At 40.0% G+C, this 16260-nt stretch overlaps 1 protein-coding gene across 2 annotated transcripts in view; it reads right to left on the reverse strand.

Annotated features, from left to right (window-relative positions):
• LOC115113044 (3-hydroxy-3-methylglutaryl-CoA lyase, cytoplasmic-like) overlaps positions 1-15066 on the reverse strand; it is a 28194-nt gene extending 13128 nt beyond the window's left edge. Inside the window, exons 1-8 of one of the 2 annotated variants that reach the window (XM_029640244.1) lie at positions 15001-15066; positions 9140-9326; positions 8083-8160; positions 4027-4134; positions 3393-3488; positions 3021-3169; positions 1548-1611; positions 1157-1345 (exon numbers count right to left, since the gene is read on the reverse strand). In XM_029640244.1, the coding sequence (XP_029496104.1) occupies positions 1157-1345; positions 1548-1611; positions 3021-3169; positions 3393-3488; positions 4027-4134; positions 8083-8160; positions 9140-9235 (780 nt within the window). In that variant the 5' untranslated portion in view covers positions 9236-9326; positions 15001-15066. Of the gene's footprint in view, positions 1-1156; positions 1346-1547; positions 1612-3020; positions 3170-3392; positions 3489-4026; positions 4135-8082; positions 8161-9139; positions 9846-15000 lie in introns of those variants that run through there. The other variant, XM_065012720.1, reaches the window with a different exon arrangement.
• Between the last annotated feature and the right edge of the window lie 1194 nt (positions 15067-16260).

Below are 16260 nucleotides of genomic sequence, written 5' to 3' on the forward strand. Positions count from 1 at the left end.
CAAATGGATGTAGCAATCACAGATTTCCCCTTTAAGTGGTTAATTCCTTTTTCTTGACATTTAGATTTTTCTCTTTTTGAAATGTCTTATACACTTGACCGTGACTCACATTTCTCAATGAATCCAGCGATAGTCACTGCAACCTCCCTGGCTCAGTTACATAGTTGCTGCTGAGGACGGGTTTCTTTCGCATTCTCCATTTGCCATCTTTTCTTAGCAGGCCAATGAAAGGATCATTTTCCCTGTGCCCTTTAAGTGCAGCATTGTCAGATAGTTCAACAACCAAGCGACAGATGAGTTGGGAGCCCCTCAGGGCTGGCCCGTCTCCCCCTCGCACTCAGTACCTTTGTCAAGGCCAGGGCACTGTCATGTGAAACAGACACCGAATAGGTAAGCCTTTGTGTGAACCCCCTCACATCTGCTGACCCACCCAGCCCCCAAAGAGCATCCCTCCACTGCTGAGGATGACAAACTGGGAGACAGAGCACAATGGGTGCCCCAGAGAACTGATACAGCCATGTCTACATTACCGCTAGTTTATGTCCCGACTGAATCTCAAGTTATAGGTTCACTCCAGAGAGGTGGTGAAAAACACCATAGAAAGAGGGCTATTACAGGAAGCTTTTGTACAACTTAATTAGATTTTGTGGTCTAAGGAAAGGATGAAGTTTTATTAATGATCCGTGAAAGACTCTTTTATTCTCTTTAATGTAGGTGCTGGTAATAAGAGAGCCAGTGGACCTATCTTATGTTCATTATGATTCTGGGATTTTTTGGGGTGGGCAGTTTTTGTATTATTTTCCTTTGTTGGGGACTCCCAGATCATGTTCCCAATTCCAAATTGAGTGATTTGTCTCTCCTATTTTCATATGTCGTATTGTAATAGATACCTTTGTTTTTGTTATTTATGAATATATTTTCCGTCACGCAAACAATGCTTCCTCAATTCTCACATAAAACTGAGTACATAAGTTTGGCACACAAAATAGGATACCATCTATGACCGACCACTTGATAATGTCACACTACCACATTGTTACTTACCATGCAGCATTTCTCAAAAATGTTGCTAGATTTGAGTAAAACCCCACTTTATCAGGGTCTCTAAAAATAACATGATTGACAAACCATATTGTGCCTTACTGTCAGTGGTTACCTGCAGTGCGGTTAGGATGTTGGCCAGGGCCTGGCCGTAAGTGTCATGGCAGTGAACGGCCAGAGCGCTGCTGGGTACCTCCTTCTTGACGCTGTGTAACATCTTGGCCATGGAGCCTGGGGTGCCCACGCCGATAGTATCCCCCAGAGACACCTCGTAGCAGCCCAGTTCATACAACCTCTTCACCACCTATAGCCAAGAATAGAGCAACTTAACAAAACAAGTCCCTTGGACATACAGGAGAAACAGACAGGAGCTCATAGCTACAGCATTACAGACATCTGAATGTTTTCTCTTTGTCTAGAAAAGGAAATGGGTCCTTATGGGGATTTGACATTGTTTAGATTACATGTACACATATAAAGTAGGCAATGCAGAAATTGTGTCTTACCTCTGCAACTTTAGTGGATTCAATGGGTCCCTCATATGGACATCCTAGTGCACAAGAAACATATCTAAAAGAAGACATACATGGGTCATAAACACACATGGCATATATTAATACATGGGTCATAAACACACATGGCATATATTAATACATGGGTCATAAACACACATGGCATATATTAATACATGGGTCATAAACACACATGGCATATATTAATACATGGGTCATAAACACACATGGCATATATTAATACATGGGTCATAAACACACATGGCATATATTAATACATGGGTCATAAACACACATGGCATATATTAATACATGGGTCATAAACACACATGGCATATATTAATACATGGGTCATAAACACACATGGCATATATTAATACATGGGTCAGAAACACACATGGCATATATTAATACATGGGTCATAAACACACATGGCATATATTAATACATGGCTCATAAACATGTCAACTTTGGCAAATGTCACAAAGTGAATTGTACTAAAATGTAATCACTCTCTTGTCAAAAACTCATATAATTTATTCTGTCTGTCATTAGAATTATGGTAGAGCATAAAATGAACAGCTCTTTTTTTCTCGATTCACTAGCCGCTAACTGCCAGAGCAATATAGACTTCACATTTTATATCGAATTGGTGTTGAATATCTTGTTATATGTTCCTTATGTTGTTGACAGTAGTAATGAGAAATGATGCAGGGGGATGAAGTCAAACTATATGTCTATTCCATATGTGTAGGAAATGTTCACCGCTTGAAATAGTGGACAACATGTGAAAAGTAGAAAATGTTTCTCTTGGGCTCTCGGTCGTTAGACGATACTTCAGTTTGTAACCGGAATTTGCAGCAAGTTCTAGCTGGACTCCAGGGAAGGGAGTGCTGCCCTAACCATCTCCAACAGCCGGCATTAAATCACATTTGCCAGAACGCCTGTGTCAAACTGATGCGTTGCCATGTCAATGTGCAGTTGTTTGGGTGAAAGGGGTGCTACTGTACCACTGAATTTAAACATGCTTCATGTCAGCGGTTCTGTACTGTACATCTGGACTTGTAGTTGTAGTAACACATAGAGCGATGCAGTGCGCATCTGGAACTTCGCTTATTAACCTATTATTTCTGGAGTCATTTAACTCTGTGTTCCTTTGCTAATAGAGAGAGTAACAATAGGCCTCTGAAACATTTCACTGTAGTGTTTTCAATGTCTCAAATTGTTAATGGAAACATACACTATTTCACAACACACCTGCGAAGTGAACACACATGTTTAACTAACTATCTTGTTTATCATCAACATCAACTCTTGCACTGATAACTTGATTGTAATTTGAGTAAAGAAATTGCATTTTGCATTGTTCATGGTTGATATCAGCTATAGAGCCTATGGAATGAATGCAAGATGTTAAAGTCAAATCGTTTTACTCTGGTGAAGAAGCAAGTGAGGAATGATACAAACCCACGGACTGGAATCTGTCGTTGTTTGGCAGTGCAAATGACTTCCTCGAACCTCAGAATGCTCTCATCTATAGAGCAGTTGATGTTTTTCCTACTGAAGGTCTCAGATGCAGACCCAAACACGGCCACTTCAGTAGCACCAGCTGCAACCTTCAACAGGACAGAAGAAAGTTGCAACGGATATCAATTCTTTAGATATAATATTATGCAACACACAATCACTGTAAAACGTTTCCATTAATCTCAGGCATAAAGTGTACTCAGCTTTGATGTAGCACTATATATATTAACGGTAGTCATATCGGGGGAGCCTGGGGAGATATCTGTTCATTTTGAAGAGTGTGATTTCTTGCATGAATAATGAAATGCTTACAGCATCCTGAAAGCCATGCATGTTGGGTGTCAGAACTGGATAACGAACATGAGAAGATCTGTGGATGGCTTGAAGTACTTCAGTGTGGTCCGCCATCTGGACAACAGACAAAAGCATAAGCATGTTTACAAAACATATCAACAAAGTATAGTCTCTTCCCATAGCTGCTGGTGAAGCGCCCTGCAACTGGCAAGTGAGACTAGTATGTAAAACTTATATTTACCAGAAGCTCATATAGAAATAGAGCTAGCTGTTCCACATCATATGTCTCAATACTCAATACTAACACAGTCATCTGTAGTTTATTTAATGAGGTGAGATGTCTTATATTTTACATGTGCGAACAAAATAAAGCTGCTTGGAATAGGCCTATATCTCAGTGTCACACTGCTTTGCTTTATCTTGGCTAGGTCACAGTTGTAAATGAGAACTTGTTCTCAACTAGCCTACCTGGTTAAATAGAGTTGTAATAAAAAATAAATAAGAAGGATTTCCCCCCCAAAACATCTGCGGGTCTAGGGAATAACTGTGATGATGGAGAAGCAGGTTTCCCCTCCGTAGTCCTGGGGAGAACAATAAGAGCCTAATAAAATCACTCAGCACACTTTCTGGGCACACAAAGAAGAGTTATTACCTGCGGTACCCACTTTGAAGACACAAAACTGGTGGCCTCGATCACAGGCAGGCCTGTTTCTGAGAGCATGTCTATCAGCTGGATTTTGACTCCTGTTGGAACCATTTCCTGGAAAACAATGACATGGAGACCAGCTCTTTCAGGATCTGATTCTGATCCCCTCTCAAGCTTGGAGGTATACGTGGAGTGGACATCTGGGCAATTCAGCTGCAATGTCTTTGCAATCAGAGTAATTTACAGCACTCACCTGCTACTTGTACTTATTCCAAACATATTTCCTACAATTACAGCGTGTACTACCCCCAGAGTTTCACTTTGTCCTCATGTCAATCTGTACAGCCACAGCAGACTTGAATATGGGAATGATAAATTTGTGACATACTATACTCATACTAAACATTCAACATATGAGCCATCTGGTAAAATTTTGTCATGTTTCCCATAGATTTCAAGGGCAGTTGGTGTTCATTTGATCAATCACTTTTTTGAGAAGAAAATGTGAAACACATGCCTTGGGTAATCATAGAAAAATAATCCATATGTTTAAGGGGATCATCAAATCAACCCGGAATCAATCAAAAGGATTGTTACATAATACAAAACTAAATGTGGGCTTGCCACAAAGGAAGTAAGCTTTCAGCTTTCAGATGTCATATTGAGTTTGTAATGGTGTAGTGTGTAGTGAACATAAATCATTTGTAGGGGAGACCGGGGTTGTTTTCACACGTTTTACTCTCATGTGTATTTCTCAGGACCAATATATCTTACAATACTCTTTTCAATATTAGAAAGACCAAGGTCTTGGGTTGAAATGGGAACATTTTTATCCTCATATCTTATACCAACTTGGAGTTATTTGCCATCAAACACACTCTGTCAATTTCTGACAAGCAGACCCATTGTGGGGTTGGTCGTCACAATGTTTGCTAGTAGCTTATTCCTTTTGCAACAGGAAATAAAGCAATAAACAGAGCCTTAGAAATAGCCTTTCTTTGATTGAACGATATTCCTAACAAAATTTAGCATTTATGCCTTAAGAATAACATGACATTTTGAGTAAATTTGTGTATGCATGTTCAGCTTTTGTGTGTGTGTGTGTGTGTGTGTGTGTGTGTGTGTGTGTGTGTGTGTGTGTGTGTGTGTGTGTGTGTGTGTGTGTGTGTGTGTGTGTGTGTGTGTGTGTGTGTGTGTGTGTGTGTGTGTGTAAGCGTGCGCGCGCGCGCGCGCGTGTGTGTGTGTGTGTAAGCGCGCGCGTGCGTGTGTGTGGTTTTGTAACAGAAAAAATATGTGTTTGAAAGAGAGGCAATGAAGGGAGCTCTTTATAGCACAAGCACAAAAAAAGCTTGGAATTTATTGTATACTGGCAGTGGTAATGTTGATAGTGACAACCAACCCCATATTCCAGGTGACAACCATCCCCTGAGACACAGGGCCATAACTAGGATTTTTGTTTTAGTGAGGTCCAGAAGGGGGGGACTCTCTCAGCCTCACCACTGAGCGTCACATCACTGTCTGTCTCAGGAGCCTACTCTCTTTAAAGCAATGTTATTATTAGAACTTAGTAGTGTATTTTTTGCTCCTGCTGAGGTAGGCTCCGTTTAACGTTAGCTTCTTATTTCATCCTTCTAGCTAGATAAGTAATACTAACCAGAGACCTTCAATGTTACTGCAATAGAAGTATCTGCTGGCAGATAGCAACCTGACTGATATATCTATAAGTGACTATTTACCAGTTGGGCATTTTCTGAGAGTCTGTAGGGATGTCTATAGACACGTCAGGAGTCACGGGACGGCTTTAAAATTGCCTTTCGTCCAACATCCCGCAAACACACTGTCAGCAGCATCTCTAGACTAGTTGCCTATTGAGCTGACTGAGAAATGGGGTAGTTTATTTCAGGTCACCCTCGACCTGTGCAGCGAGAGGGCTTAGTTAGACGCTTGAGAGAGTGGTGAATGTGCTGCTAAAAAGGCAAATCTGGGAGGCAAATCCAGGGGACGCAGGCGAACATAACGAACAAACCACTGTTTATGATTCCACTCGTTTGGAAAGAGGCAGACACGATTAGATCTCAGTCAGATCAAGAGTATAAGGAATCTGCCCTTTGATCAACGCTGGAGCAATAATTAAATGATGACTCATAATTGCTTTTCTTCATGGTATACATTTTTTTATTGTGCACAATATATATATATATATATATATATATATATATAGTTTAAATGTATTTGGCTAGGGGTATGTAAACTTCCGACTTCAACTGTATATATATATATACATTTTTCACAATTCCTGACATTTAATCCGAGTAAAAAGTCTCTGACCTAGGTCAGTTAGGATCACCACTTTATTTTAACAATGTGAAATGTCAGAAAAATAGCAGAGAGAATGATTTATTTCAGTTTTTATTTCTTTCATCACATTCCCAGTGGGTCAGAAGTTAACATACAATTAGTATTTGGTAGCATTGCCTTTAAATTGTTTAACTTGGGTCAAACATTTTGGATAGGCTTCCACAAGCTTCCCGCAATAAGTTGAGTGAATTTTGGACCATTCCTCCTGACAGAGCTGGTGTAACTGAGTCAGATTTGTAGGCCTCCTTGCTCGCACACACTTTTTCACTTCTGCCCGCAAATTTTCTATAGGATTGAGGTCAGGGCTTTGTGATGGCCATTCCAATACCTTGACTTTGTTGTCCTTTAGCCATTTTGCCACAACTTTGGAAGTATGCTTGGGGTCATTGTCCATTTGGAAGATCCATTTGCGACCAAGCTTTAACTTTTGGACTGATGTCTTGAGATGTTGCTTGAATAAATCCACATAATTTTCCATCCTCATGATGTTATCTATTTTGTGAAGTACACCAGTCCCTCCTGCAGCAAAGCACCCCCACGACATGATGCTGCCACCCCCATACTTCATGGTTGGGATGGTGTTCTTCTGCTTGCAAGTCTCCCCTTTTTCCTCCAAATATAACAATGTTCATTATGGTCAAACAGTTCTATTTTTGTTTCATCAGACCAGAGGACATATCTACAAAAAGTACGATCTTTGTCCTCATGTGCAGATACAAACCGTAGTCTGGCTTTTCTATGGTGGTTTTGGAGCAGTGGTTTCTTCCTTGCTGAGCTGCCTTTCAGGTTATGTCGATAGGACTAGTTTTTACTGTGGATATAGATACTTTTGTACCTGTTTCCTCCAGCAGCTTCACAAGGTCCTTTGCTGTTTTTCTGGGATTGATTTTCACTTTTCACACCAAAGTATGTTCATCTGTAGGAGACAGAACGCGTCTCCTTCCTGAGCGGTATGGCGGCAGCATGGTCCCATGGTGTTTATACTTGAGTACTATTGTTTGTACAGATGAACGTGGTACTTTAAGACGTTTGGAAATTGCTCCCAAGGATGAACCAGCCTTGTGGAGGTCTACAATTTATTTTCTGAGGTCTTGGCTGATTTCTTTTGAGTTTCCCATGATGTCAAGCAAAGAGGCACTGAGTTTGAAGGTAGGCCTTGAAATACATCCACAGGTACACCTCCAATTGACTCAAATTATGTCAATTAGCCTATCAGAAGCTTCTAAAGCCATGACATCATTTTCTGGAATTTTCCAGGCTGTTCAAAGGCACAGTCAATTAGTGTATGTAAACTTCTGACCCACTGGAATTGTGATACAGTGAATTATAAGTGAAATAATCCATCTGTAAACAATTGTTGGGAAAATGACTTGTGTCAAGCACAAAGTAGATGTCCTAACTGACTTGTCAAAACTATAGTTTGTTAACAAGACATTTGTGGAGTGGTTGAAAAACTAGTTTTAATGACTCCAACCCAAGTGTCTGTATACTTCTGACTTCCACTGTATATATATATATATATATATATATATATATATATATATATATATATAGTACCTGGATCAAACAGCGAATAATAAAAAAACGGTCATGGTGAGACAACCAACCCCAGTCTCCCCTAAATTAACATTAATTATTTGGGTGTTCATGGGTGGTGGGGGTTCTGTGTATTGTCAGATGGGTGACTGTGACTAAAAGATTTACCTTTTCATTTTGAAGTCCGTCTCTTGGCCCGACTTCAACAATTTTAACATACTCTGGGTATTCATGTGTTAAAGCTCGCTAAAAACGGAAAAATGAAAATAAAGAGTAATGTTAGATGTTGAACATATCATTTTTAGATCTGTTGTCACAAACACTAATCAATCAATCAATCAATCAAATGTATTTGATGAAGTCCTTTGTACATCAGCAGATGTCACAAAGTGCTTTACAGATACGCAGCCCTAAACCCCAAAGAGCAAGCAATGCAGATGCAGAAGCACGGTGGCTAGGAAAAACTACCTAGAAGGCAGGAACCTAGGAAATAACCTAGAGAGGAACCAAGCTCTGAGGTACAGCCAGTCCTATTCTGGCAGTCTCTTCTGGCTGTAGCACTAACACATGATTATTTATACCTTCAACTCTGTTTCTCTTCTCCCATAATGTGTGTTACAACCTTAATCCCTTACGCCAGAACAATTGAGCTTCAGGTCACTGCTGGCGCTTTAATAATGCATGAAATATTTTCTTTAAACTGTCAAATGTGTGTCAGTTTTGAGTATCTAAATGTATCTGGTCAATTTGACAGTTGACAACAAAACCAGTCTACCAACAGCAATGTTACAGAGTTTGGGATGTTATACCTGACTAGTAACTCATCTAACTATAGTAGAGGGAACAGATGTGCGGACGAGCGGAAGTAAAAGGGTTCTCACTTGATGCCCTCTCTCTATCTGACAATAAAAATACTTCAAACAGACAATGCGGGAGGAACAGGATCCTGCTTTTAGGCCTCAAGTCAACAGTGGCACAATACGAAACAGATTGGTTATTACTTAATAGGCACACTAATTATTTTATATGCTCTTATCACGACAATGGAATTTATTCTGAAATAGAGCATTTGCACAATGTGATGTCACTAAATATAGTACCTGTGTCTACGTCCCTGGCTGATTTCCCCTCTCTGTTCTTTCACATGTCCCCGCCCTGCACCCTCCCTTTATGTCATGAGTGAGTCATGTGCGCAGAGCAGCAAAAGCAAGACAACAACCCCCACCTTCTCCTCCTGCAGCCAGCGTGCTAGCCATGGATAATCCTGGATTAGTTCCTCGTAGCTCAGGCAGTGCTTCACCGTGGTGGGAAAGTTACCCATCTGAAAGGCTCCCGTACGACCTGTAGAACTCCCCCAGGGTCATCTAGCTCCGACACCCGCAGTGATGGATCTTTACGTTCGACTGAATCGACTGCAACAAATATAGGTGTTGTAGCACTCTGATCAATATGCTCACGCATGCAGGCGGGGTGGATGACTGAGGGCCTGGGTGCCACCCTCACTAAAACAATCACATTAGAGGACGGCAGCTGAGAGCAGAGAGCCGGGAGTGACTCAGCAGTTGCTATGGCAGCCGCATCCCTAGCAGGGAATGGATGGAGACTGAGAGAGAGGAGCGAGAGGAGAGAGAGAGAGTCAACGAGAGAGAGGGAGAGATACTAAAAGAGGGGGTGAGACAGAGTGGCACATGGATGGGATGGGAGGGTCAGTGGCTAGGTAGTTCACTGGGGACTGAAGTGTGAGCAAGTGTTTTGTCTGGACTAGCCTGACAGTGTTACAACCGACTGTGTGTGAGCTGAGCAGTCAGAAAGCGCTCAAAGGGGGAAGTACTTGCTTGCAGAGTCTCTGGGCTTTAGAATAAGAACAGTCACACACTGCTTACTCTAGGTCCCTCACTTCCCCGTTTCAGGATGAAATCTAAAGCTTCAGGGAAACAGGCTGCTTTGATTGATCTCCTGTGACTGAAACAGCTGAAGGTTTTCCATTGCCAGGCGTGCCGGTAGCTGCCAATGTCAACGTCGTAGCGTAATAAAATCCCCTTGTAAAGCCGGGGCACAATTTACCAGAGAAAGACCCATTCTTCCTCACCCAGATGTTAACAATAGAGAGGCTTAATGAAGTCCTAGAACTGAACCCTTTCACCACAATAAGCTGCCCTGCGATGAGAGACCCCTACCCCCCACTCAGGGGGAGAGAGGGAACTTGTATGACCGTCCTATGAAAGGTCTCCAGGTCTCTTTGTGTCACTGGGCTCCCAGGTTTATGTCCATCACTTGTCACCTCCCTAAATTTGAAAACTCCCTCATGGCAGATCATTTAGAATCCCGCCCACAACCTTCTTCCAGGCCACTGAAAATAGGAAAAGGTTTCAGAAGGGAATGCCAACCCTGCCATGTTCGCAGATGGTTTCCATGATAGGTGCATAAATCACTGTTAAATAGGAAGTAAGAGTTGAAATTAAATTGAAAGGTTGCTATTGTCATTTTAGTCAACTCAATCAAAACAGTTTGGCTGTAGGTTTACTATTCTGTGGAGTTTCTGTGGCAAGAATGAGGACACGTACATTTCCTTTAAAAACTCATACCACTTTTGCTTTTTCCAAATTTTGTTGTGTTACAGCTTGAATTGTCAATGTTTTTAATTGAGATTTTGCATCACTGATCTACACACAATACCCCATAATGTCAAAGTGGAATTATGTTTTTAGAAATGTAAAGAAATGAATTAAAAGTGAAAAGCTGAAATGTCTTGAGTAGTCAATCCTTTTGTTATGGCAAGCCTAAATAAGTTCACGAGTAAAAATGTGCTAAACTTGTGTGCAATAATAGTGTTTAACATGATTTCTGAATAACTACCTCACCTCTGTACCCCAGACATACAATTATCTGTAAGGCCCCAATCTTACTGAAACTTATTTAACTTTTTGCCCTCTCCCTCTGTACTGGTATACCTCTACTACTCTCACCACTTCTCCCCTTTAACCCATCTTCCTCTACTTTCTTCATTGCCTCTGCATATGACAACTTCTGCTCTACTCTAACCCTGGAAACCTCAACCTGCCTCTCTCGCACGGGACATTTTGATCCCCAGCTCTATGGGCACCCCTACAATTAACACATTCCACTACTTCCCCAATTCTACACATTCCTTTGTCTCATGCCCTTTTGCACATTTCTCACACCTTGGACCCTCCCTCCTACACACTGCTGCCACATGCCCATAAGCTTGACACCTGTAACATCGAGCAGTGAATTTCAAACACAGATTCAACCACAAAGACCAGGGAGGTTTTCCTATCAGTTACAGAGTTTAATGGCTCTGATAGGAAATAACTGACGACGGATGAACAACATTGTAGTTACTCCACAATACTAACATAAATGATAGAGTGAAAAGAAGGAAGCCTGTACAGAATAAAATAGACCAAAACATGCATCCTGTGTGCAATAAAGCACTACAGTAATACTGCAAATAATGTAGCAAAGAAATTAACTTTTTGTCTTGAATACAAAGCATTACGTTTGGGGCAAATTCAATACAACACATCAGTCTTCATATTTTCAAGAATGGTGGTGGCTGCATCATGTCATGGGTATGCTTGTGATTGGCAAGGACTAGGGAGTTTTTGTGGATAAAAAGAAGCGGAAGAGAGCTAAGCACCAGCCTGGTCTCATAGACTAGACTTAAATGTAAATCCGGGACACAGAAATGATTATGATATGTTATGTTTGGTATGGTTAGATAAGACAGATGGTTACTTAAGGCAAAAATGAAAATAGGGTTGTTGGTCTGTGTCGATGGGTGGGCGCTTAACACAAACGTCTAGCAACCCAAAGGTTGCGAGTTTGAATCTCATCATGGACCACTTTAGCATTTGAACTAATTAGCAACTTTTCAAATACTTACTACTTTTTTTTAGCTACTTTGCAACTACTTAGCATGTTAGCTAACCCTTCCCCTAACCCTAACCGTAACCCTTTTAGCTAAGCCTTCCCCTAACCCTAACCTTAACACTTTTAGCTAACCCTTCCCCTAACCCTAACATTAACCCTTTTAGCTAAGCCTTCCCCTAACCCTAACCTTAACACTTTTAGCTAACCCTTCCCCTAACCCTAACATTAACCCTTTTAGCTAAGCCTTCCCCTAACCCTAACCTTAACACTTTTAGCTAACCCTTCCCTAACCCTAACATTAACCCTTTTAGCTAAGCCTTCCCTAACCCTAACCTTAACACTTTTAGCTAACCCTTCCCCTAACCCTAACATTAACCCTTTTAGCTAAGCCTTCCCCTAACCCTAACCTTAACCCTTTAACCTAATCCTAAACATAACCCTAACCCCTAACCCTAACCCCTAACCTAGCTAATTTTAGCCAGCTAGCTAACGTTGGCCACCTAGCCAACTAACTAGAATTCATAACATATCATACATTTTGCAAATTCATAACATATTGTGCGTTTCACAAATTCATAACATTTGCACATTTTGCAAATTCGTAACATATCATACGAAATGGGTGATGGACATCCACACATGAATACATACAATACAAAACAAACATATCATATAAAATGGAACACAAACGATTTAGGTACCGAATAATATGAAATGCTCTGAGATTAGGTTGTAAGCACAGGTAAAATAGAGGAAAACCTGGTTCAGTCTGCTTTCCAACAGACATTGGAAGACAAATTCACCTTTCAACAGGACAATAACTTTAAACACAAGGAGTTGCTTACCAAGATGACAGTGAATGTTCCGGAGTGACCTAGCTGCAGTTTTGCCTTAAATCAGCTTGGAAATATATGGCAAGACTTGAAAATGGTTGTCTTGCAATGATCAACAACAAACATGACAGAGCTTGAAGGATTTTTAAAATAATAATGGGCCAATATTGTACAATCCAGGTGTGCAAAGCTCTTAGAGATTTACCCAGAAAGACTCACAACTGTAATCACTGCCAAAGGTGATTCTAACATGTATTGACTCAGGGATTTGAATACTTATCTAATCAAGATACAGATACATTGTATAATTTTCTATTTAAAGAAAATTGGCAAATTCTTCCATTTTGACATAAGAGAGTATTTTGTGTAGATTTCTGACAAAAAAAGACAATTAAATCCAGCTTAATCCCACTTTGTAACATACAATACTTTTGAAGTTAGATGTAGGTACAGTATCATTATAATGTATACCTGCATTACTACTCCATTTGAGATAAATGCATTAAATTGTTAAGATTTCCCACAGCAATGTGTTATTGCCAAAGCAAGTTTTCAATTCTACTCTATAGTACAATGTTATTATCTGGGGCTTGGACGAATAAGAATTGCCTCTACAGGGTACAATTTCAAAAGGCTGGAGCTGAATCTCTGACAGCTGGAGTAAACTACTTAAGTTCAATGTCCCTAACTGGGCATTTAATGTTTCCCTTACATGAGAGCTATGCAGCTAAAAGAACAAAAATGTAGGCTCATCTTGACAAATGCCAGCTGCTAAGGGTAACTTTTAAAGGGGGGAAAGGCCCCTTAGGGGAATCCCTGCTTATTGAAAGCAATGCAGTGCAGGTGAGTGAGGATGTTTTATGTTCAAGATGCATATCAAAAGGATATTAAGATAGCTTTTTTCTTCTTTTTTAAATAGCTTTTAATGCTTCATGTTAAGAAGGAAAATGAGACATTCTTCAGATCTATTGGAAAGTTAATTTAAATCTAAATCTAATTACACATGTTTCAACAATGCTTTCATAGCAAGTATATATATAAATGAATCAATGGATATGTCTGAGCACAGAAGCACATTGGCAGTATGTCAAAACATTTCTGCACTGTTTTACTGGTAATTCCCTTGTGTGTAGAGGATCAATCTCCAGTTTAAATACAAGTCCTATACAGAAATCCCAATACACCCCTTACCGTAAAAGATAAGGCACAGTATTCATCTATTAGGGCTAAATTATATATATTTTTATCACCTCACACACTGAAGAGTAACTGATGATACAACTAATGCACATCTTGAATATGCAGGCATATGTATGGTCTGAAAGGACTCCTCCTTTCCAAATGCTTTAATGTTTCTCAACTTGGGTGCCAAAATAAAGATAATTTACTGCCAAGAAGTGTACACAAAACGAAATAAATGAATCTCACAAAACATGATGACTTTTCTTAATTAACAAGTGGTAGGCCTACACTTATGCAACCACTCAGCATAGCATGGGCTAACAGCTATAACACAATATCCTAACAGGAAAAATATGCATCTGCATTCCTTTGTGTATCTCTTATGCACAATATATTTTAAGCATTAAACTCTTGGAGAACAAACAGATGATGAACAAATTTAGATATCAAAAATAAAAACTCAATGGCAAATGCCAACAGTTATCCTGTTAAATACCCATCTTATCTGGAAAATGTTGCTTATGAGAAATTGAGAGTATATCTTTTTATCTTCAGAAAGAAACAGATGTGGAAAAACACACGTTATAGGGAGCAGGTTTTTCACATGGCATGAAAGGGTTTTGAGCTCTCAGTATACTGAAAACAAAATGGAAGAAAGAAAACAGGATCCAGATTAAATCAATTTTCATCCCTCCACCCGTCTTCAATTCTAAACCTCGGATTTGATTGAATTGCTTAAAAACACTGGTTGCAACAGAAGAGCCTTGTTCATTCTTCAACGGTGAATGCTAGAATAAGTTTCAACAATGTCCGTTATTTATGGGCAGCAGGAAAGCTTTATAAATGTACTGTTCAACCATGGAAAGTTAGCACTAAATTAGCTTCCCAGTGATTATCCGGTTGCAAAGGTCTGTGTCAGCTAAATCTGGTCAGAATGGATGGATTGAGATGTGTATGTAGTCGGCATCAGATATGCTGAATAGATACAATGTGATAAAAAGAAATAGATCTGTGATACATTTGTCAGAACACTTGAGAAAGCATTAAAAAAACAGAATGGTTCTTAACTATTTCACATTCTACCCAACTCAACTGTATGTAAAAGAGAGAAAAAAATGACCTCAGGGAAATATTATTTTTTGCAAACGTAAAAGCCTTTATAAAAACAGCGGGTTACCTTATACAGTTCCTTCAGGAAGGTCGACTGGCCGGGGCCAACTTTCCACAGCTTCCCTCAGAGACAGCATGTGTGTTAAAGATTACTTTGCAGTAGTCACATTGCCTAGCACCCCTTGGTTTTTGGTTACAAAAGCCACTGACCTGTGCATTAGGGCCACTGTCCCCAAATGACCATCAAGTGCAGGGCTAAGAGGGTCACGTAGGACATTCAACTTTACAAAGTAATTTCTCAACAGATTTGGATGCTCATTCCACTAAGCCGTAGTTGGCTTCGAGGCCCCTCGACCGCTTGACATGGCCTCTATGACAGCTCTATGTACAAAGCAGCAAAATGTTGATTGTTAAAGTACTGTTCAGCAGGTGGGAATGCAGAATAGCTTACCGTGCGTTGCATCATTAAAGCTTGGAATCAGAATTACGATGAAAAGTACATTTTTTGCTAAAACATTATGGATTGGCTGTAAGAGTTCTACATCATGGTCAATTTGATTCCTGAGAAGACTGCTGGCTGGCTATTAAATAGAACACTACTGTAGGTAACAACAGGTTTGACATTGATGTAACTGGGCAGATGTTTTAATGCAGTTTAGGCTGTATTGTGCAGATTGGTTAATTGTACAGTAGAGGGTCCACTTGGGTTATAAATGATGATCTCTCAAACTGTCCCATCTCTGTGATGGAAAAAATTATATTTCATAGCATTCTTGACAAGAAGCTGAACAAAAATGAATAGAGTTAAATGACAGCTGTTGATATCTCTATTTACTTTCTAAGTGACTTGAATCTCTTTTTCCAAAGCAAACATATCTTCCTCGGGTGTTGTGAGAGGATGAAAAGACAGTGGAGAGCATAACTCATCTCTTCTGGTGAGGTTTAATGCATTTTACTGACCTTCAGAACTTCACAAGAAAATGATCTGATTGATGAGGACCCCAATGCACAACGCATTTTGTATCCAATGCAACAGTATTATTCCTTGTGCCTAGAACAACAGACAGAAGCTAGAACTCCTGCTATCATTCCCTTGCATGGTAAATTCATTTTACTCCACCTATCTGTCTTACACAACTCGACACATTTTGATGAAATATGTGTCTTGGCTACCGCAACAGTGATGAAGATTGACTAAGGAAATTATATTTTCTTATTTTATCCAAAGACTGGAACAACAAATTCTGTTACAATACACATCATTTTGGGATACTCTTGGTCATCAGGTTTCTGTTGTCAAGGAAGTTACTTCTGGATATTTTAATTT

This window comes from Oncorhynchus nerka, linkage group LG28, assembly GCF_034236695.1.
Source record: "Oncorhynchus nerka isolate Pitt River linkage group LG28, Oner_Uvic_2.0, whole genome shotgun sequence".
In the NCBI taxonomy this organism is placed as follows: Eukaryota; Metazoa; Chordata; class Actinopteri; order Salmoniformes; family Salmonidae; genus Oncorhynchus; species Oncorhynchus nerka.